General features: G+C 39.4%; 1 protein-coding gene across 2 annotated transcripts in view; it reads right to left on the bottom strand.

The window, feature by feature from the left end:
• Nucleotides 1-17021, bottom strand: part of LGALS8 (galectin 8) — a 28050-nt gene extending 11029 nt beyond the window's left edge. Inside the window, exons 1-5 of one of the 2 annotated variants that reach the window (XM_072647551.1) lie at nt 16792-17021; nt 14341-14608; nt 12072-12162; nt 6397-6485; nt 2412-2622 (exon numbers count right to left, since the gene is read on the bottom strand). In XM_072647551.1, coding sequence (XP_072503652.1) covers nt 2412-2622; nt 6397-6485; nt 12072-12113 — 342 coding nt within the window. In that variant the 5' untranslated portion in view covers nt 12114-12162; nt 14341-14608; nt 16792-17021. Of the gene's footprint in view, nt 1-2411; nt 2623-6396; nt 6486-12071; nt 12163-14222; nt 14609-16791 lie in introns of those variants that run through there. The other variant, XM_072647552.1, reaches the window with a different exon arrangement.
• Nucleotides 17022-21300: the final 4279 nt, after the last annotated feature.

Here is a 21300-nt window from a genome sequence, read left to right as displayed (position 1 = left end):
TCTCCTCCTCCTTCTTCATGTCCAAGAAGTCTTAGTGTAATTTTAAGCTATTAACTCTATTAAAACTTAAAACTATACCATGATTTGGGGGACACATTTTATTATAAATGTGATCATTGAAGTACCACAATAACTAACTTCCCTTGCATAGAGTTGGAGACATATAAAATGGATGAAATTGTAATAGAATGCTACAGCAAACACTTTCATGGTGTGTTCAGTGTAATAATATTCTTTATAAGACACAATAAGCATAATTTAATCTGCGCCCACACAATACTATTCGAAGGAGTTAAGTCTAATCAATGACTTTTCAAATGTTTTGCCCTTCTTGCACAGGGATAATGGATTTCAAGTTCACCATGATTCTGCAGTAAGATACGATGGCCAAAAAACCAAACCAAACCTAATGCAATCTTGAGTTGCATTAACAAGGGCATGACGTCCAAAATGAGAGGGGTGCTCACCCAGTTATGTATACTTTGCCTTGGACAGACCACAAATTGTGTATTTAGCTTTAGGCATTACATTTGAGGCAGAACATTGACAAAGTGGAATGAGTCCTGAGGAAGAAGACCAGGATAGTGAGGGACTTGAGTCCATTCCACATATATGGGTCACTTGAAAGAAGTGGGAATGTTTAGCCTGGATGACCAAACAGAAGAGATGGTAGCTCTGTCTTCAGAAGGGATTGATCTACAGAAGGGCATTCATGTAAAACAGAGATCCAACTGTTCTGTTTGGCCCTAGAGGGCAGAGCTAGAAGCAAAGGATAGAACTTGAAAAGATACAGGATTCAGGTTCAATGAAAGGGAGAACTGAACCTAAAAGTAGTAATGGAGTGTGCTGAGTAGGCTCTCTGGATTAATAAAATATAGTTAATCCCTGACTGGCTAGGATTAAGACTACCACCTCTGGCTGTGCAATGGAAACTAATTCATATTGATGGGGATGAAGTCTGCCAACCTCACTAACACAATGTTCTATGACATGAAGCTAGGTCATTGGCTATATCTGCACAGCTTATTGAAACCATGCATTAGCAGTATAAAGATTCAGCTCATTTTACACAAGATGTATAATATGAAATGCCTCTCAAGAGCAGATTTTCCTTTGGTGTGTAAATTGTAAATCATCCAGGTCATAACTTGGCAGGCATCATCTGAACTGGTTTGGAAACCATGGATGAAATCCATGGATGGCTGGGGAACACTTTATGCCTGTTGGTTTTTAACCCATTTAGAAATTAATATTTGGGGGGAGCATTAGAAATTCATTCACTTTACTTCTCTATGTATTAGTTTCCAGCTTTAAAATGAAGGGATCAGTCCAGATAATAGTGAAGATCCCTTCCAGACTTAATGTTCTATGAACTTATGTTGCCCAAGATGGTAAGGTTGAAAAAGGGAGCTCTTATTCTTTTATGAAAATGCCTAGCACACTATTATAGAACCTCCATAATTAAACAGCACCTAAAAGAAATCAGGGACAGAACCATGTAAGAAGAGCCAAGAGAACCACATACACAATAACTATGATAACATAAAGGAAGACAACTGTAAAATACTTAAGAACTTGGATCAGCGTACTGAGCAATCTTGATTCCAGAGGACTGATGTGGAATATAACTCCCTCCTCCTACTATAGGTGGGAATGAGGCCTATGGTATTAGACATAGTTTTCTCTGCCACCATAAAGGGTTATATTGATAGGGTTGTGGTATCAGGAAATAATTGCATGAAAGAAAATGATGTGCAGTGGGATACACTGACTTTGGCTAATTTAAGAAAAAGTTTCTAAGTTTGTCCACTGAAAGAGTTTTAGGGGAGGTGAATCTTTATGGGCAAATAGTTAAACATAATGGAAAAGAAAGAAAATCAAAATTAAAAGCACGTTTAGTAATTGGGGTGAGGCCCCTTTGCAAGAGGCTTTTGAAGAGATTCGGAATTTAATGTCCAGAATGTAATAAAATGATGAGGCATTTCCCTGCCTCCTACCTCCATCCTCAACTCTGAAATATAGAATGTTTGACAAAATCACCTTCCCTAGGGCACAATTAGCTGAAAACAAAAGGATCTACCTGACAACAACTCTTTAGGGAACACATACCAAAGCTAGCTTAGAGCAGCAAATTCATTAAATTAAAGACTGAACTTACTGAAAATCTTCTCTATGAATTTATGTAAAAAAGCACTAGATTTGATGTCAAAAAATCTGGGTTCAAATCCATCCTCTCATTATTGGTGCCATGGGAGGAAAGTCACTGTAGCTCTCATAGTCTCATTTTCCTTATCTGGAGAATGAGGACATTGGTCTACATCACCTCTAAGGCTGCTTCCAACTCTAAATCCAGGATGCTATGATCCTCCACTGGGCAGTAAGTAAATAATTTCTTTTTCCCCCAAACTCACCTGGAACTTGTCCTTCAGTATCATAACTGTGATCTCAAAAGGTTTTCCTTTTTCAAAAGGCATCTCATAGGTGATCTCTTCCCATCCCCATCTCTCCTTTGTCAGGGTGTTGCATACGATGTGACCTGACCTTTTGAACCGTGGGTTAAAGTGGAAGGCTACATCGGCTCGGGGCTTCACGCTACTGCCACACTGGAAATCCACCTGGAACCTGTTTGGAGATGAGCATGTAAGACAGGCCTTTTCTTTTAGGAAGAGAAAAAAAGATAGTTTCAAACCTTGTACTTTGCTTCCTTAATGCCCTCCCCACTGCCCATTTCCATGCCAAACCAAGAAGCTGTCACTCACCTAAGAAACACTTCTGCAGTCTAAGCTTACACTCTAGCTCTTTTACATCAAGAAGGAGTGTTGCACCAAGATTCTCCTAATTAGTGATAAATTCCCAAAACAGATCTTGCACCTTCACCGGCCTGGAATTCTCTACCTCCTTGTCTCTGCCTCCTGGCTTCCTTCAAGTCTCTGCTAAAATTCCATCCACAAGAAGCCTTTCTAGATGCCCTTAGAACAAGTGTTTTCCTTCTGAGATTACTTCCAGTTTATCCCGCATATATTTTGTTTGTACGTAGCTGTTTACAAGTCTTTTCCTCCATTAGATTTCGAGCTCCTTGAGGACAGGAACAGTTTCTTCCTTTCTTTCATACCTTAAGCAGTTAGCACAGTGCCTGGCTCACAGTAGGTGCTTAATAAATGCTAGTTTTGACTGATGGACCTCTTTTATCATACCTTCCCTCACATCTGAGGGAGAAGGGATTCCCTCTCTCGGGGAATCTCTTTGATCCTTCTGTTTGACATTTTTTGAAGTTGTATGATAGTTAATTGTAAACCCATCCCATCCTCTAAGCCAGTCCTGCACAACATGTGGCCCACAGGCTGTATGTTATGTAGACCTGCTCTAAGTATATATGAAGGAAAGGAGCAGATTTTCTAATATGTAATTTCACTTATCTACTGTCCTCTACTTGAAACTTTTAATATTTGTTTATCCTTGTAGGGGATATTCTGACTCTTGATGCTGAGACAAATCAAGTCAAGTAAAGTCAGCAAACATTTATTAAGCACCTACTATGTGCCAGGGAAGAATCCTGCACATAAATAAAATAGAGAAATAATCTAAAAAACATCATTTCAGCTATGACTTTCAACTTCCCCAACTCTTTTGTCAGATCTGCAAAAGTAAGTGAAACTGTGAAAAAGAGAAAAGAAAGGAAGACACAGAATCATCTGCAAATTGCATAATCAACCGAACAACAAGATAGCCACCAGAAAAATGAAAACGTCTTAAACATGTCACCACAGCAACATTCATTGTCTCCAAACTATTTAGGATAAAAAATTAGAAAGACAGAGGCCTAGCAGAGGAGATCAAAGGCATGAGGGAACAGGATCATCCCTACTGTCTTTTCTGCTACTGGAGTTGTACAAAGAATACTTTCTATGAACCTAGAGAGTTTGAATTTACATCCTGATACTTTTATTTAACTCCAAAAAAGCAGCTATTTTATCCAACTATGCATGAAGTCTGGGCAGCTCACTGGCACAGTGCATAGAATGCCAGGCCTGGGATCGGGAAGACTCATCTTCTTGAGTTCAAATGTGGCCTCAGACACTGACTAGCTATATGATCCTGGGCAAGGCACTTAACCTTGATTGCCTCAGTTTCCTCATCTGTAAAATAAGCTAGAGAAGAACATGGCAAACCACTCCAGTATCTCTGCCAAGAAAACTCCCCATGTGGTCACGAAGAGTTGGACACGACTGAAACAATGAACATCAAGAAGCAGGAAGTCTACAGAAGATTACATAGTATAGTCACAGCAGAATCACAGCTTGTCCCAGGACTGGTTACATCTGAACCCTATTGAAAGAAAAGTACGAGATGATGATGACGACGATGATGATGATAATGGTGATGATGATGATAAGCACGCTAACCACCTACCAAAAACTTAGCATGGTGGCTAGAATCATACACCAGAAAGATGCTATCTTTCATTAACTGACAAAAGAAAAATCCTCATACTACAAACACAGAACTCAAAAATCTCCTTGAGAACAAAGCAAAAAGTACTTAACATTAGCCCAGAATAATCACCTGGATATAATAATGAACCATGAAATTTTCTGGTAAATCGACCAGCAGTTAAGCAATGCTGATCTGCAAGGTTTGGGGGAAGATGTGGAGGCAGTATGATTTTTAAGAGATTGTCTATAAGAATTTTAATGAAAATTGTTCTGGTAGCTCATAAGAAAATGCTAAATTAAAATGTAAAAATCTAGATAATTGTTTCTGAAGAAGAACCCTGTCTACTTTTTGGTGATAATATTAGCTTTCAAAATTCCTTTTTCCTGGATGATGATATGGAGCTAGAAGACCTGGATTCAGTCCCACCTCCTCAGTCTGCTTACATGTACAACCTTGATTAAGTCAATCTCTCTGAGCTTTGGTTTTCTCATCTATGAAATGGGGACGATGAGGGTTGGAAGAGAGTGGGGTAAGAACCCCAAAGACTGGAGTACAGGGGCAGGTCACCTGGAATGAATTTGCGGACTCAAGCATTCTTGAAGTCAAGGTGTTAAGGATTTATTGTTATGCTTTTCAGTGGGCAAGAGTTCTTAGGCAACCTGCAACATTAGAGGGGTACAGGTAAAGTTCATATAGGATATTTTATAGTAAAATGTGCCAAATATGCTAACTAGGTGATTCACGGCAGGATTAGGGAGTGGTTAAGGAGTGGTTAGTTCTTAAAGGAACATGTACTTTTAGTATCTACTGCACAGGTATTTTACCCAGAGTTCACTGGGAAATAGCTCAAGGAGGGGCTACATGGAGGTGTGATCTTAGGTCTGAAAAGTCACTAAGTCAACTAATAGTCAGGGCTGCCAGAAAAATACCCACTCTGCCTCCATCCAAGTCTGATTAGACAAGATAAATGTAAGGGAGTATACATATGTCTAAGTCTAGGATGCATCTGATTGGTCAGTGAGCAGCAAATATCTTTATGACCCAGTACACAGCCAGTTCAGCCAGTACACAGCTGATTTAAACTGATGAGTTCTATAGGTGCAACTGGCTACTGTATCAGGAAGGGAGGGAAAAGTTTTGCTGGGGCAGGCTGTCTTTGGACTGGGGAGAAACTGCCAGGGACAGGCTAGGGAGAAATGTGATTTTTAGAGAGAAATGTGGTTTTAGAATTGGGATCCAGGCACAGACTCCCAAGCACCCCATCAGGGATAAAGAATAATACTTGCACCATTTACCTCATTCAGCTGTTGTGAGGAGCAAATCGAGTAACAAACTGCCATGAACTTATGAAAGTTCAGATAACATCATAATTCTTTTCTTCAAGTCCAAAAAACAACAAATTAGGTAACATACTGTACAATGAACTTAATGTAAAATATCTGAGGCATTCCTGAAAAAAATGCCATACAAATGCAGCTCACAGTCCTTTTTATCTGACTAATAATTCTGTATACCTCAGCTTCCAGTTTAACAGAAAGAAGAGAGGAAAATAATACAATAACTTCTCTGCTACTTAAGGCAGATCAGGCAGAGTTTTGCATTAAATCACCCTCTCCTTTCTCCAAACTTGTAATCCTGGTGATCTCATCTATTCCCACTGCTGTAATAGCATCCTAACCAGGCTGTCTGCCCCTAGTCTATGAACCCCATCTTCAGCCCATGTTTTTGAAAAGTTTCTAAAATAGTATGCGAAAATGTTTTTTAATTACAAGATGCTATATAAATGTAAGCTGTTATTTATAAGATTAATTTCATGAAGAGAATGAGCAAGAAATAACAGAATGTTCTTTCTCACTTTTTTTTTGCTCCTAGTCACAAAAATTTTTCTTCCTAGTTTTTTCCCATCTAATGTAAGCAAGTTAGAGGACTCTAACCAGGTTATACATCAGGAGAGAGGGTTACCTGTCTGCATCACTGGGCACTTGACCATGGATGACAAGCAACTTCCCGGGCACCAGCTGCTCATAAAGTGTACCAACATATGGAATCACCTAAGGAAGAAGGAAATAAGAGTTTTTTCTCAATTCACTTATGTTAATATGAAATGAAATAATTTTATTAAACAATGTTAGCCAAAAATCTGTATGCCAAGTGCAGATTAAACCAGGGGTGGGGAATTGAAGTTTGGGTTCAATCAATGGCTGCACTTGAGGACCTAGAGGGCCACATGTGGCCTTGAGGTCACAGCTTCCCCACCCCTACACTAAACCAAGAGGTCTATTTTAGTTCTAAAAACTATGCTTCTACCATTGGATACTGGTAGTTCAATTTTTCTAAACTGTCTTGGCCTCTCAAAGTGGTACACTTGGTCAACTAGGTGCCTCCCCATGTTTCTTTATCCTTCAGAATACTTCTTTCTTTTCAAGACTGATCTCAGGGATATAACCAGCCACTGGCCACATCCACAGGAAGCACAGACATCTGAGGGATGGCCTTGAACCAAGATTCTCTCCTGCCCAGGATCAGTGCTATAGGTTATAGGGTTATGGGTTATAGGGATCTCCTCCCCTCTGCAGACTTTTCTGATTCCTGTACCTACAAATAATCTCCTACTCCTAAAACTTTATTAGAACACTCTTTTACCCCATCATTATTTATCTTTGTAATGCACTTATCTTATGTATACCTTCAACCCAAGGGGTTCTTATGGAAAGTGCCATTTTTAAAAATTTTTGTATCCTCAGAACCTACCACAGTGCTTTGTAAACAGTAGCAACTTAATAAATGACTATTAAACAAAAGAAATGCACAGTAGCTGAAAGGGATAGCAGGATCAAGTAATAGAACTTAAAAAAAAAAAAGATAGGAGAGACCTGTGTGTTTTTGGAGGCAAAATTAAAACAGAATGGAAATCTGATTGTGTAACGATGGGAGGAGATGCTCCAGAGGCAGTATACACCTCAGGAATAAAAAAGTTGTGACCACAGCACAGGGTAAGGAGTTAGTAGAGGGTTCTTTGCTACCTCAGTATAGGACATGTCATTTTCTCAAAGGCCCCATCCTTGTATAATATACCTTGTAAGTTATTCAATGAGCAGCTATAATAATAGAGGAGTGCGAAGAATGAGACAGTTTAAAACAATAAATTGTTATTGCCTTTCCATCCTTTTCACTAAATCTGAATGGAGACAAACATGAGTCTAATTTGCATTGGAATTCTTGGAGTTTCCTTAAGATAGAAAAATGTGTAAAATGAATAAGGTGGGGGGAGGGGGCTCAGAAGCCAGATACACAATTTACCTTTTGCTTTCTATGATTCTAAGATGGCTACAATTTGCATTGTCTGCTACAAGGGCTACAAGAGTAAATCCTTAAAACTCTACACAAAAATTAAGAGAAAAATTATTTTATCCACTACAGCACTTAGCCAAGCACAGTATAAATGTTCATTATGTTCTGTCTAAAGAGTTGTTTATGTGAATATGAAATAATACATTTATGAGAATGGGAGCCATAACTTTTCCGTGTCTGTATCATAAAAGACCCTAGTGGATTTTCTGACCTATTAGTAGGTATAGGAAAGATATTGTTATATGTTTCACACTCTAAAAGGACAGCCAACTGCAAACCAGAGAGAGGAAGAAGCTTAGTGAATTATGGACATTCAAATGGTACTATTTACTAATAAATCAGATTCAAGGTTTGTATTTTAGACATTCATTTCTAATTGCCCAGCCCTCTCATCCTACTGCAGAACAGAGAAATCTCCCAAAGCTTAAAGGGTAAAGAAAGAAGCAAAAGATTTAGATAGATTTTCCAGCTAATCCTGTTTAGAGAGACCCTGAAAAAGAAAGTGCTGGTTTAAAAATAGAAAGATTATCTTTAGGAGGGAAAAGGAGTTCTTTTTGTTAAAGATATTTTCCAATTACTTTTACACTGGACTTTTCTTTTATTGCACTGAATCATTATGGTACATAACTCAGGATACACCAGGCTTGACTTGGAGTTATTGATTTTACCACATTTTCTAAAAGCACCTTAGCCTCTATCACTATGAAAGTTCTACCTAATTTCATCCTTTGGAGAGCTTTAAGGAATCTTTATGCGAACTATCATAGTTTGGTGCCATGCAACTCAAGGGTTACACTAACGTGACTTCTAGGGACTATTAATTTCCTCTTCAATGGGATCATTCTTCTTCCCATACAATGTAAATAAGATCACAGTACTGAAAGCTGGAAGAATGCAAGATATGGAGGCAAGGCAGCATAGGCTGCAGAGTGGAGGGCCTGAAGTCAGGAAGATCTAGGCTAAGGGCTCTTAACCTGGGGTTCTCGGATAGATTTCTTAACCTTGGGATCTATGAACCTGGATGGGGAAAATAATTTTCATCTTTACTTCAATAGAATTGATTTCATTTGTTTTATTTTTATTCTTTCTTCATATTATATTTTTATATTTATATTCTTTCTTTGTATTTATATTATTCTATTTGTTTTTATTTATTTACATTCCTATATATTTTATTTTATGCTTTTAAAAATCATTTTTCTCAGGAAGAAAAGAAGGAAAGGAATAGCAAAAAGCCCAGGAACTCTGTTAAGTGCTTTCCAAATATCTCATTTGATCCTCACAACAACCCTGAGAGGTAGGTACTGTTATCTCACTTTTACACTTGAGGAAACTGAGGCAAACAAAGGTTAAGTAACTTGCTTAGAGTCCAAATGGGTTTCACCAGACTGCCAAATGGGTTCATAATACAAAAAACAATATTAAGAACTCTGACCTATGCCTATCTTTTCATTTTACAAATAAAAATAATAATGATGAAAATAAAAATTACCTTCAGTCCAAATCTTTGGGGGCAGGGACCATTTTATCTTTGTGTCCCTGGTACCTCACCCATGATTTCTTTGTGGGAAATTCCCAGCATGGGTACTAGTTGCAAATGTTGTTACTTAAAAGAGGGGTGCCTAAGATACAAATGCTTGGGTGATTTGTCCAGGGTTATAGAACTTAGAATGTAGACCTGTATTTTCCTGATTTCAAGCTTGGCACTCTGTAGATTATGCTGCCTGGTCTCTGTATCTTTGATATATTTTTTTCTTAAGACCTATGATTTACTTGCTATAGGGAATACACAATATGTAAACTTTCTGAAAGAGAAGGAAGATCCATAATTTAGAGTCTAAAGGGAGTTGTGTGTAGCACTCAGAGGTTAGGGAAGGAATTTGCCCAAACTCACCCAGCCAGTGTGTCTGAGGTGAATCCAAGCCTGGCTCTTGCAGGATCCACTCTCTCTCACTTTGCATATAGTAAGTGCTTAATAAATGTTTGCTGAATGAATAAAATCTGATATTCAAATACAGGATATTTCTTCTGTGAGGGGCAGAAGTTAGGGTTTTAACTTGGAGTCCATTTTCCTTGCTCTGCAAGGGGACTCAATTATTTAGAATGCCATGTCTGGGCAACTCAATGGGGCAGGAGATAGAGCACTAGACCAGAAGTTAGGAAGACCTGAGTTTAAATCCTACCTCACTGCACTTACTTAGAAATGAAACCTTGGGCAAGTCACTTAACCTTCTAGCTGTGTGACCTTGAGCAAGTCACTGAATTCTCCGTGGACATTTTCTACCATGTCCTTGAAATCTCTTCACTCAAGAAGATCACACCACCCATGGACTACTTCTCATTTTGAAAGTACCATCTGACCTGATGGCCTCTCTCTCTGATTAGCTGGTTCTCCCCAGACACTCCATTTTAAGGAGGATGCCCAAGCCAAACATGATTTCATTCTTCTCCAGACTATACTACTGACTCCAGACTTTCTCTACCATGGCCCTGTGCTCAGTACCCTCATTTACTCTCCCCACCTCCATGCCATTTATAGCCTTCTTTTCTGGATTATCTTCACTCATTAGAATATAAACTCCTTAAGAAAAGAGGTTGCCTTCCTTTCTGAGTGTGTCTGTACTCCCAGCACTTAGCATGGTCCCTGGAATGCAGTAAGTGTTGGTGGACTCATTGAATTACCTCTACTTCAGTTTCCTCAACTGTATAATGGGGATAATACTAGCACATATCTCCCAGGATTGTTATAAGGCTCAAATGACATAATATTTGTAAAGTATTTTGCGTACCATTATATAAATGCTAGCTATTATCATTATATGGTTCCTTCCTGTCTCTTTATGAATCACAAAATCTTCGTGTAAACGTACCTGAAACCCTGAGACTTGCAATTCCAAAATGCATGAAATTTATCCTGTATTTTCTTACAAATATCATCATTGTGAAGTTTCCCCCTTCTTATCTCTATGCTTATTGTTATAATTGGATTCCTTCATATTCTATCTTCATTTGAAAATAGTACAGTAGCTCACTCTCATTTGTACGATATTTTTTCCCAGAGACAGAAAAACCTGGTGCAAAAGGAGCAACTCTCACACTCAACAGCTGAAAAGAAAAGTAAGTTATGGCCTTATTCTTCAAGGCACAGACTTGTTTGTATGAAATTTACAGATGAGGAAGTTGAAGGGCATAATGAGTCGCCCAAGGTCACACTTAGAGTAATGTAAGGAGCAGAGATGCATGCCCAGAGCTGACCTTCTGCTTGTCCAAGATTCCAGAGCAAAGACCCTGAGGATTATGATCCTTCTCAGGCCCACAAACACCTCTCAGCCTGAAAAACAGGGCTCATTTCTCAATAGTCTCATCATTACATAAATTCCGAAGCTTTGTTTGCTGGCCATTCTTTCTTTCTCTCTATTATCCATTTGTCCATCTCTCTGTCTATATCTATATCTAGTTGTATCTACCTATCTCTGTCTCTGTCTCTCTGTTTATATCTACCTATATCTATTTCTACCTATCTTCCATCTCTGTCTCCACCTATCTCTATCTACCTATTTTTACTTATCTCTAACATGACCTATCTCTGTCTCTATTTGTTTCTATCTATCTGTCTATCTATCTATCTATCTATCTATCTATCTATCTATCTATCTATCTATCTATCATATATCTATCTATCATCTGTCTATCTACCTATCTGTCTGTCTATCTGTCTGTCTACCTACTTATCTACCTAAGATGAAGATTTAGGGGATAATTAAACATACTGTAGCTTGGGAAGGCCCTTTATTTATATCCTCTTTTCTCCCAACACCTTCCATTTCATTATGGTACAATGATGAGACTGCTATATTTGGAGGGAGGACCTGAACTCAAAGCTTGACTCAATCGCTTATTAAATGTGTGACCTTGGGTAAGTCATTTAGTTTCAGTGGGCCTCAGTTTTTCTCCTCTATAAAATGAGATCAGACTACCTGATTTTCTGATGCTCTAGAACTATGATCCTCTGATTAGATCCCTCCATACTCTGTTTATTAACCATATACTTCCACAAAAGAAGGATGAGAGGAGCTGATACCATTCATTGTTAATTTTGCTCTTTACTAAGTGTCTGATGAAGAACATGAGGAAGAAGTTATATCTCTTGGATAAGGTAAGATTTTTGGCATTTGGTAATTCCTGATTTCATTCCGATCTTTATAAATAAACTAAACATAACCATATTAAGAGGTACTCTTACCCTCCCCCCCAAAAAAACAACTAATTTCATGAAAGTCAGTTACCGGATTGTGGACAACATTTTGTAGATTATTTGAGAGCATCATATTGTCTTTCCAAATGATTGTTGATCTGCGTTTCTCTTCTGTCACTGACCTATGGATTTAAATAAGTTTTATTTGAAACTACATATGGTGAAAACTTGGGGAATGCCCCCAGTATAAAATGAAAATTTCAAAAACAAATGGAGATGAAAACATTCACTCAATCAATCAACAAGCATTTATCAAGCCCTTCCTTGTATGCCAAACACTATGCTAGGCACAGAAGATACAAATACAAAAAAGGAAGCAATCCCTACTCTCCATGGTTGAAATTCACCACTTTCTTCCATCTACTATTTGTCATGCAAGATTCTTATTCTTAATCATACTTATAAAACACAGTGCAATTTAGGCTTCGGAACAGTTACAGAAATGTTCCAAACCCTTACTTGGTTTATTTACAAACAAAATTCCTCTAATTTAAGTACTAGAAACCAGTACACACTATACATGATAAGAATTTAATAAACTCTCTTGAAAAACACAGAACCATGATATCAAACAACACTTAAGCAACAGCCCTTTATTACTTGGGACATTTATCAGAAGCAGTAATTGGGGAGGTGAAAAAAAAGATAGTTTAGTAGTTTGGGGTTTTTGGTTGGTTTGTTTTTTTCTGTCTCTTTACCAATATAAACGAGTTCTTTGGCAAGGGAAGTCCAAGGTCTTGAAAAGATGCATGAGACCCAATCAGGGCTTTAAAGAGAAAAACATCCACTTCACCTTAGTGCACAGCACTGTCTGCAGGAAAACCCTAATTACTGACCACCAGTAGAAGTGGAATAAGCTAAAATCAAATCTGTTTTCAGAAACTCTGCTTTTTTTCCCCCCGTATGTCTACACATATCAACCAAAACTATAGCTTGGTCTCTCGGCTGAAAACTGCAAATCTTCCTTTCCTCCACCCCTCAGCTTAACAGACAAAAATCAAAACCAAAACTAGAACAGTTCCCTCCCCCTTCCTTCCAGGAAGAATGCTTTGGAACTCTGCTAAATCCAGAAAGCTTTCAGGAACAGAAGACAACCTATTTGACAAGAGCATGTCCACATTCATTAATTAAAAGAAACAATTAAGAATTCAGTGACCTATTTAAAGGTACATTCCATTAACAACATTTCTTTTGGTGAAAGGCTTATTTTAAGTGGATCACCCTGGGAGGACCCCAAAACAGTCATTACTCCCACTACATTTCTTCAATAGAAAGAGAGCCATAACTAGGGGGTTTCTGGAAAGTCAGGGGAGGGAAACTCTGCTTCCTGTTGCTTTTAATCCTTTACTATTATCTTTTAAAAAAAATTAACCACAAGATGACTCAGCAGCTGAGGTCATAGGCTTTTGAAAAGAAGGGGCAATTAATAGGGAACATGGGGAGCTGCCATGAAACTAGCTGTAAGGGAGTTCTGTTATATCCCTGCAACCACTGGCTTTCCTACAGAAGTTAGGAAGCAGTGGGGAAAAAACACTGGCACTAGAGTTGGGTTCAAATCTTTCCTCTAGTGTCATTTCTTGTGTGACATTGGGCAAATCACCTAATTTCAGCTTCCTATCTGTATAAATGGGGTGGGAGGGATTGAGCTAAATGACTTCTGAGGTCCCTTCTGGATCTGTGGTCCCTTCACCCCACATGGACTGGAGGCAGTTGACATTGGTCCCATAGAAGAATGGGGACAGGAAAGAACAAGCTGGTGGGAGATCTGGGGAGAGGTTTTACATGTCCTGATATTTCAGTGCAAACCGAGTTGAGAACGTTTAAGAGCAGCCTAAGCGGATCTTTTACTCTTTGAAGGCTATTCTTTCCCAACATCTCTCCATCCCCACTACTCTCACTGCTGACAATTTCTCCTTAAAGGTAAAACTTCCTTCCTAAACAAATCCAATTCCTGATGCGTAGAGGGAACTGTGGGGAACACTACATGCTGGAAATCTTCCCTCTTAACAGAGGCAAGAAATTTAGGGAGAGTTGCATTTCAAGTTACCCCCCCCTCCCCGTTGCAAAGTAACTTGTTACCAGACCTGGCACAGGGAAAACTCTCCAGCAGTAGCAGCCAGATCCAAACAAATAAATAGTGAATTAGGGGACGTCGTCTTTCTAAAGCTTTTCATTATCCTACCTCGACAGTGTCAGAGGGCGCTGTCCACAGATCTAGTCCTGTACTAATTCTCCCAGCTCTCTCACAGCCACAGCACAGTCATCATGGCTCAGGAACATACATTTCTTGTCTTACTTACCCTGCGCCCTCCACCCTCCAGAAGATTCCAGCAGAAGCTTGTTTTTCCAGCAGGTCTGAAGGTATTACTTAGTTGTGTCCGGGTGGCAAAGGAGAGCAAAAATGAGTCAGCTTCCAGTTCCTGGTTCTCGCGTCCCTGCACAGTGACGTCATCGCCCAGAAGCAGAGTTAAGAGAGTCTGTATGCAGTCTGCCACTTTTCTACTTTCGCACTCCGCTGAGCTGGGGAACGGACCTGACGGCCCAAGCTTCCTGGAAGTCCGGCCGGTTCTAGTTTCAAAATGAGCAAAGGCACATTCGCGGAGAAGCAGAAACATAGTATTAAAAAGTCATAACAGTAATAATAAGCAAATCTGCTACTGTATAAGGTTTGCTTTCTAACTAGAGGCAGGCAGGTGGGGTGGAAGGGAGATAGAGTAAATAATAAGTAACTTGTCCCTTCTTCTCTAGCATCCTGGCACTAACTAGCTCACTGAATTCCCAAGAATCCCAGGACAGCGGCCCTTTGATCATGACAGCACCAGCCAATCAGCTCTGGTCATATTCTCTTTGCTTAGCCATCTTAACCTGATGGGGACCAGTGATCTGACGCCTTAGCAATGAATGGTCTGTCTGTGTGTCTGTCTGTCTTTATAGTTTGGTTTTGTTTGCTTTTTTCTGAAATGGCCCTCAGGACTCTGTCATTAGAGCAGAAAAAGAAATCGTAATTCACAAATTTTAAATTTATATTCTTCCATTATTTGACATTGTATTAACTGCTCTTACCCTCCTGTGCTGTAAGATAAAATACAGTGAAGTCTCTAAAAGGAAAAAAAATATACTTTTAATCAGGTTTACAGAGGCTAATTATTTTGCTTAAAAGGAACCTAGCCAGAGATAGCTATGAGAGGCAGCACTGCATACTGGAAAAACATTGGATTGAAATTGGAACCTTCCCAACTAATTCCTCAGTCCCTCACAATCTAACTGTCCACTATTCTCCCCAGGTTCATCAATGAGCTTTTAATTGCTACATTTTAATTATTTATCAAGGTTACTTATTAACATTTTCTTAATTACTATATGGCTTTCTTTTATTTTTTATTTGCCTATCTTTGTATCCCAATTGCTTAACCCAGTGCGTGGCACATAAGGGAAACTTTAAAAATGTCAACTGACTGCTACATCCATTGCTTACGGCCAGCGAGCAAGCACAAAAACTCAAGTTTGGAGAAGGAATGCAAGAAAATGAGACACAATGAACTTCAGGACACCAGTGGAATGAGACTCCAGAACACTGCAAAGTCACTGCTGAAAATGCCACAGCCGGAGGAGGGAGTGGGGAGAGAGTGAGCCAGACAAAGAGCTTGTCTGGCATGGAGGGGGAGACTGAAAGAAGAGCACCCTCTGCTAGAAGCTGGAATCACAAAGATAGCTATGACAAATACTATTCTCAAGGGGCTTAAGATCTAAATGGGGGGCGGGGAAGGAGGGAAGGAAACGGGAAGGAAGGAGGGTAGTTTAAATAAACAATGACTCTGAGAAAGTAAAATCCAGATAAAAGTGCAAAGAGGAACAGCTCATTTTTGCCTAGATAATTAGGAAAGGGAAATCTTTCTGGAGATGGTGGTAGCTTAAAAGAGGTAACTTGAGGGGAACGGTTGTCTAGTGGATAGTGGCAGACTTGCAGTCCAAAAGACCCAGATTCAATCCAGACCCAGACATATATTAGATAAAATAAACGAGCCAGATGTCACTTAATCTCTCTGAGTCTCAGTTTTCTCATCCGTGAAATGAAGGGGTTGAACTTGCAGATGTCTAAAGTTTTTTCCAGCTCAGGATCTATGATTTTAGGACTTCAGAGGTAGGAACATAGGATTGAATCAAGTGATCAGGCAGACAAGCTAGCCCCGAATTTGTACTTTAGTCCTTCCTGAGAATAAGTGCTACAAAATATTCCTCACTGGCACATCTTGTTCCCCACTGGGCCCTGGACCTTGCTTTACTTTCTCATTCCCCTTTCAAATTGCATATATGTATTGATTACTTCTTATGTGCTAGGTGCTCTGAGGCTCCAGAGAGAGGCAATGCCTGTGTTCCAGGGGCACCTACCCTTTAGGCGGGAAACAAGGCACCAGCATGTGACTAGTCACATGATGGTGAAAGATTTGAGTAGTTCAGTTAATAGAAGGGATGTTGCAAGACTACGTGTGATTGTCAAATGAATTCCACTGAAAATAACTCACAAGAGTTTAAAGGAAGGAAACATTGCCACAGACTAGAATCACTTTTTTGCCTTTCTTTTTTTAGTTTCTCTCTCTCTCTCTCTCTCTCTCTCTCTCTCTCTCTCTCTCTCTCTCTCTCTCTGTCTTTGTCTCTGTCTCTTCCTTCCTTGTTCAAGTTTACTTGTTAAACCATAACCTTTAACATTTCTTATTTCTTTTTTCCTTTCTTGGAAATTTCACTGATCTTACCTGCTTCTCTGGATTAATCCTCTCCAGTCTGGCCAGACTCAATCTCTTTCATTCTATCCACCTTTCTTAGGTCAGGTTCAACACATCCTATCATCTCTACAAATCTGATGCCACCAGAGAAGAATCCTTAAGAAGAGATCTTTCTCCAAACTTCTTTTGCTCCTCACTCTGTCCTTCTTGGACTTTGGTGTGGAAAACATACCACTTATGTTCCCCTTGAGTCCTATAGTGACGTTCAGGACACGAAGTTCTAGAACCTTGGGCTATATGTCATAGAATCAGAGAATCTCAGGGCTGGACAAGATCTTGAGAATTACCTACATTAGACGATACCAGAAGAATGAAGATATGTCCTTGAGAGCATGATGCAATTAAAAAAAACCCCAACAAAACATTTGGCTTAGAGTTATGATGGGGAGGTGGGATGTGGACCCGCAAAAGCTCTAAAACCACTTCTCTGAAAGTAACCCAGCTCCACCCCACTCCTTTTGTGAGAAAATTTTCCCTTGTTGCATGCCTCCCTCTTTAATTCCTTTACTAAGACAGAGACAGGGATACTGATCCAAGGACTCTTTCCCAGGGTGCCTGCCCAAGGATCTTGTCTGTGGTGCTTGCCCAAGGTCCATGCCTCTGGCAACTCAACAAAAACAACAAAAAACACAACTTTCTTTTCTCCTTCAATGTCTGGCATACTCCCTACACTTTCCCATCCATAATTCCCAAGGACACCTGGACCCTTAAATTATCTACCCTGGCATTCCTTCTCCATGCCCCTTTTCCATATAAAACCCAACACTATCCTCAGTCTCTTGTAGGTTCTATAAGGACTCTTGCCCTCTTCTATTGGCTTCTGTTATTCTATGATAAACTGCCTCTTGACTAAAAGACGGCTTGAGCATGTGAATTCATTCCAGGGAACTCTACCCTGGCATTTTTGGGTCCCAGTACCCCCAAGCACCCCCAAACCTCTTCAGTTATACCTAGAATTTGGGCTGACTCTGACCAGCTATGTATCCCTAGTAGTCACTTCGTATTTTTTCTGTGCCTCGGTTTCCTCATCTTCAAAATGGGAGTAATAATACTTGTACTACCTACCTCACTGGAAAACACCAAAGTTTTAAATAAATCATAGGATCATATATTTAGATTTGGACCTCAGAAGGAATCTCTAGGTTGGCCTCAGAGTAATGACTTTTTCAGCCACAGCCATTCTTGAAGACTGTGTCAGTAAGCACCCCAACACACACAGGGAGGCCTGCTATCACAGGTTCTTAGATCTGCATTCATAAAAGGAAAGGCAGCTTTTGAGGGGTTAACAATCACTTTAATCAAGCACATGTATCATTCCTTTAACCAAGCACATATATCATTCATCTAGTTCAGGGGAATCAGCACCTTGAACTTCAAAGAAAATGGTTGGTTGGTTGGTTGTTGTCCTTCGTTTTCGAAGAAGACCACAATGACATCACCATAATAACATGAAAATTCAGTGTGTCTGTCTGTGGCTGATCAGACCAGCACAAGCTCAGAATGCTCTATCACAGGTTGGGCATAGATAGTCTGTGTGAATATTTGGGGTGGATACCCCAAATTCATGCATCCTACATTTCCTTTGTGCTGTCTCAATTCTGCTTTGCTCAAAGAGCACAGCACCCTTTCTGATGTGGACATGCCATGCTGAGAGGTCCTGCGCCAGTGTCTCCCATGTTGCACAATCAAATTCAAACTTTTTGAGAGAGAACTTGAGTGTCCTTGTATCGCTTCTTCTGATCACCATGTGATTGCTTGCCCTATGCGAGTTCTCCATAAAATAGTCTTTTTGGCAATCGTACATTTTGCATTTGAACAACGTGGCCAGCCCACTGGAGTTGAAGCATGGTTTGAATGCTTGGCAGTTCAGCTTGAGCAAGGACTTCAGTGTCTGGTACCTTATCCTGCCAGGTGATCCTTAGAATCTTCCTAAGACAATTCAAATGGAAGCAATTCAGTTACCCCAATGAAAACCAATGAAGTCTTTAGTAATAAAAGGTGTGTAGTCCAGCATATAGGAATAAGATCAGAGTTGGTTACGGGGGATGCTAGTAAATGCAGGGTGTCCCAATAGTCTTAGTGTAGTTTTAAGGCTTAATAGCTCTAAACTTTACTAAGACTTATGGGATATTCTATATACATTTGGGTTCATAAAAGGCAGCTATTACAAGTTTCTACAAATGTGCTGTGAATTGTGAATAGAAAAATGGTGTCATCATTAATTTTAAAAAGGTGTCTTAAAAATCTCCTATTGAGCATGATGTTTGTATGGGTATGCTTGTAGCACCTCATGCTATTCCCACATTTAATGTGGCTGTTTGGGGTAAACAGACTAGTGAACACAAGTCAAACCCCAATCCAGTGAAAAATTTCTCTCTTTCACTACATCATAATAATATTTACATACAATACAAGATAGTGAGTCCACAAGTATTAAGCATTTTGCAGTTGTTGTTTCATCATTTTTCAGTTATGTCCAACTTTTTGTGACTCCGTTTAAAGTTTTCTTAGCAAAGATATTAGAGTGGTTTATCATTTGCTTTTCCAGCTCATTTTGTAGATGTGAGGCAAACAGAGTTTTATTAGTTTCTTAACTGAGATGTGAAAAAAGACAAACAAGGAAAGGAATCAAACAATAAATTGTTTTTCTGCAATATCCTATATGTCCAGGGAAATTTCAGTCTAATTCTTTAATTCCTGATTCCCTAGCATAGTGGGAGACAGTCACATCTTCATCATCCTCAACATCATCACCATCATCACTACCCACCACCACCACCACCACCATCGTCTTCACCATAATCGCTAACATTTATGTGGCATTTTAAGGTTTGCAAAGTGTTTTACATATATGATCTCATTTGATCTCATAGCTTCAACGGTAAATGTTCACAGTACAATGTCATCGACCTGAGGCAGTTAGGTAAATAGAAGGAGGGAGAGATACCTGGAGTTAGGAAGACTTGGGTTCAAATCCAATCTCACTCACTTATTACTGGGGAGACAACCTTTTTGTCTCAGTTTCCTCAACTGTAAAATAAGGATAATAGCAGCACCCACACCTCAGGGTTCCTGTGAAGATCAAACGAGATGATAATTGTAAAGTGCCTAGCACATAGTAGTCTCTATATAAATGCTTATCTCCATCCCATCCTTTTCAGCCATTTCTTGCAGTGTACTGGAAAGCTGGCTGAAAGTTTTTGTCTCAGTTCTGGAGTATGATGGTCCAGCTATAACTCCTATTTCCAGAGCCACGATGCTTATACTGCTTCACAGTGGTCTGTGCTGACTTATCTCTCCAGGTCTATTCCCTTCACCCAGCAGACTCCTTTAAAACCTCTGATGTAAGAGCACACTTCCTAGCTCTCTGCCTAGTGATGTCATCACACAGGCACATAAACAGTCCTCTGGGAAAATATATCCCACAAAATCTCAACCAATGATTGATGCTTCTTTAGTCCCAAGTGTTGTGGGTTAAGAAGTTTCATGGTGACATTTGTGCTACATAGAAAGATTGACTATTGCCTCTGTGTACAATTTAGCTTAATCTTTTTTTATTCTAGGGTTTACTCATTAATTTTATCACATGAGGTGACAGGGATGAATGCCTCTTTCCAAACACCAGCAGGAGTAAGGATGATAAATAACTCTTCACTCATATTTGCAAGGGAAAATTTCTTGTTCTCCCTTTGTGAGGCAAATCTTTCTCCTGGACCTGCTCACAGGAATTCCAATTCCAGCATTATTAGACAAGGGTAGAAAAATGATGCACTGAAGAAAAGGAGAGTGGAATGTAACCATGCTGTCAGAACCCTATCCAATCACTTCCATTCACAAGTCTGGTCGAGTTCTGCCCAGGTTCAGAGAGACAACATTCTTGCTTATGTAGCCACTACCACTGGCAGTCACTCCAGAGATCTCCAGAAGAGGGTACCACCTATTTGGGTCTAGTGAAAGGTGTGATTTGCACCACTTTCTGACACTAGGCTCACAAGTTCAGCCTATTAGAGTGTGTGAGGAAATTCCTGAGTCTCTCTTTTTAAAAAGAAGCGTAGAAACAGGTTGGGAGTCAAAAGACATGGGTTCTAATTAAGATACATCTTCTAGAGTCAAGAAATAATACACACGCTGTATACAACAGTATAAATGGAAAGAGCAATAATATAAAAAATCAAAAGTGAATCTTGCAAAATTATAAAATACACCCATGTCTCAAAAGAAGAGACAGGACAAGACATTTCCATCACACATGCCTCTTTGAGGAGATGGGAGGTGCACACGTGTTACACATTGCATGTATTTTCAGATTTTTTTCAGCGCATTGATCAGTTATTCTGATTTTTGTCCTTTTCTTTTTTCTTTTCCTATCTTTAAAAATACTATTTTTTATATGGAATAGTTCTCTGGGAGGGGAAGGAGGATACTGGGAGAAATTATGGCAGTGTAAAAAACCAAAATACATTTTTTAAAGATTCATCC

This window comes from Notamacropus eugenii, chromosome 2, assembly GCF_028372415.1.
Source record: "Notamacropus eugenii isolate mMacEug1 chromosome 2, mMacEug1.pri_v2, whole genome shotgun sequence".
Classification (NCBI taxonomy): domain Eukaryota; kingdom Metazoa; phylum Chordata; class Mammalia; order Diprotodontia; family Macropodidae; genus Notamacropus; species Notamacropus eugenii.
Note: the sequence above shows the minus strand (reverse complement) of the source record. Positions and strands in the feature narration are given on the sequence as shown.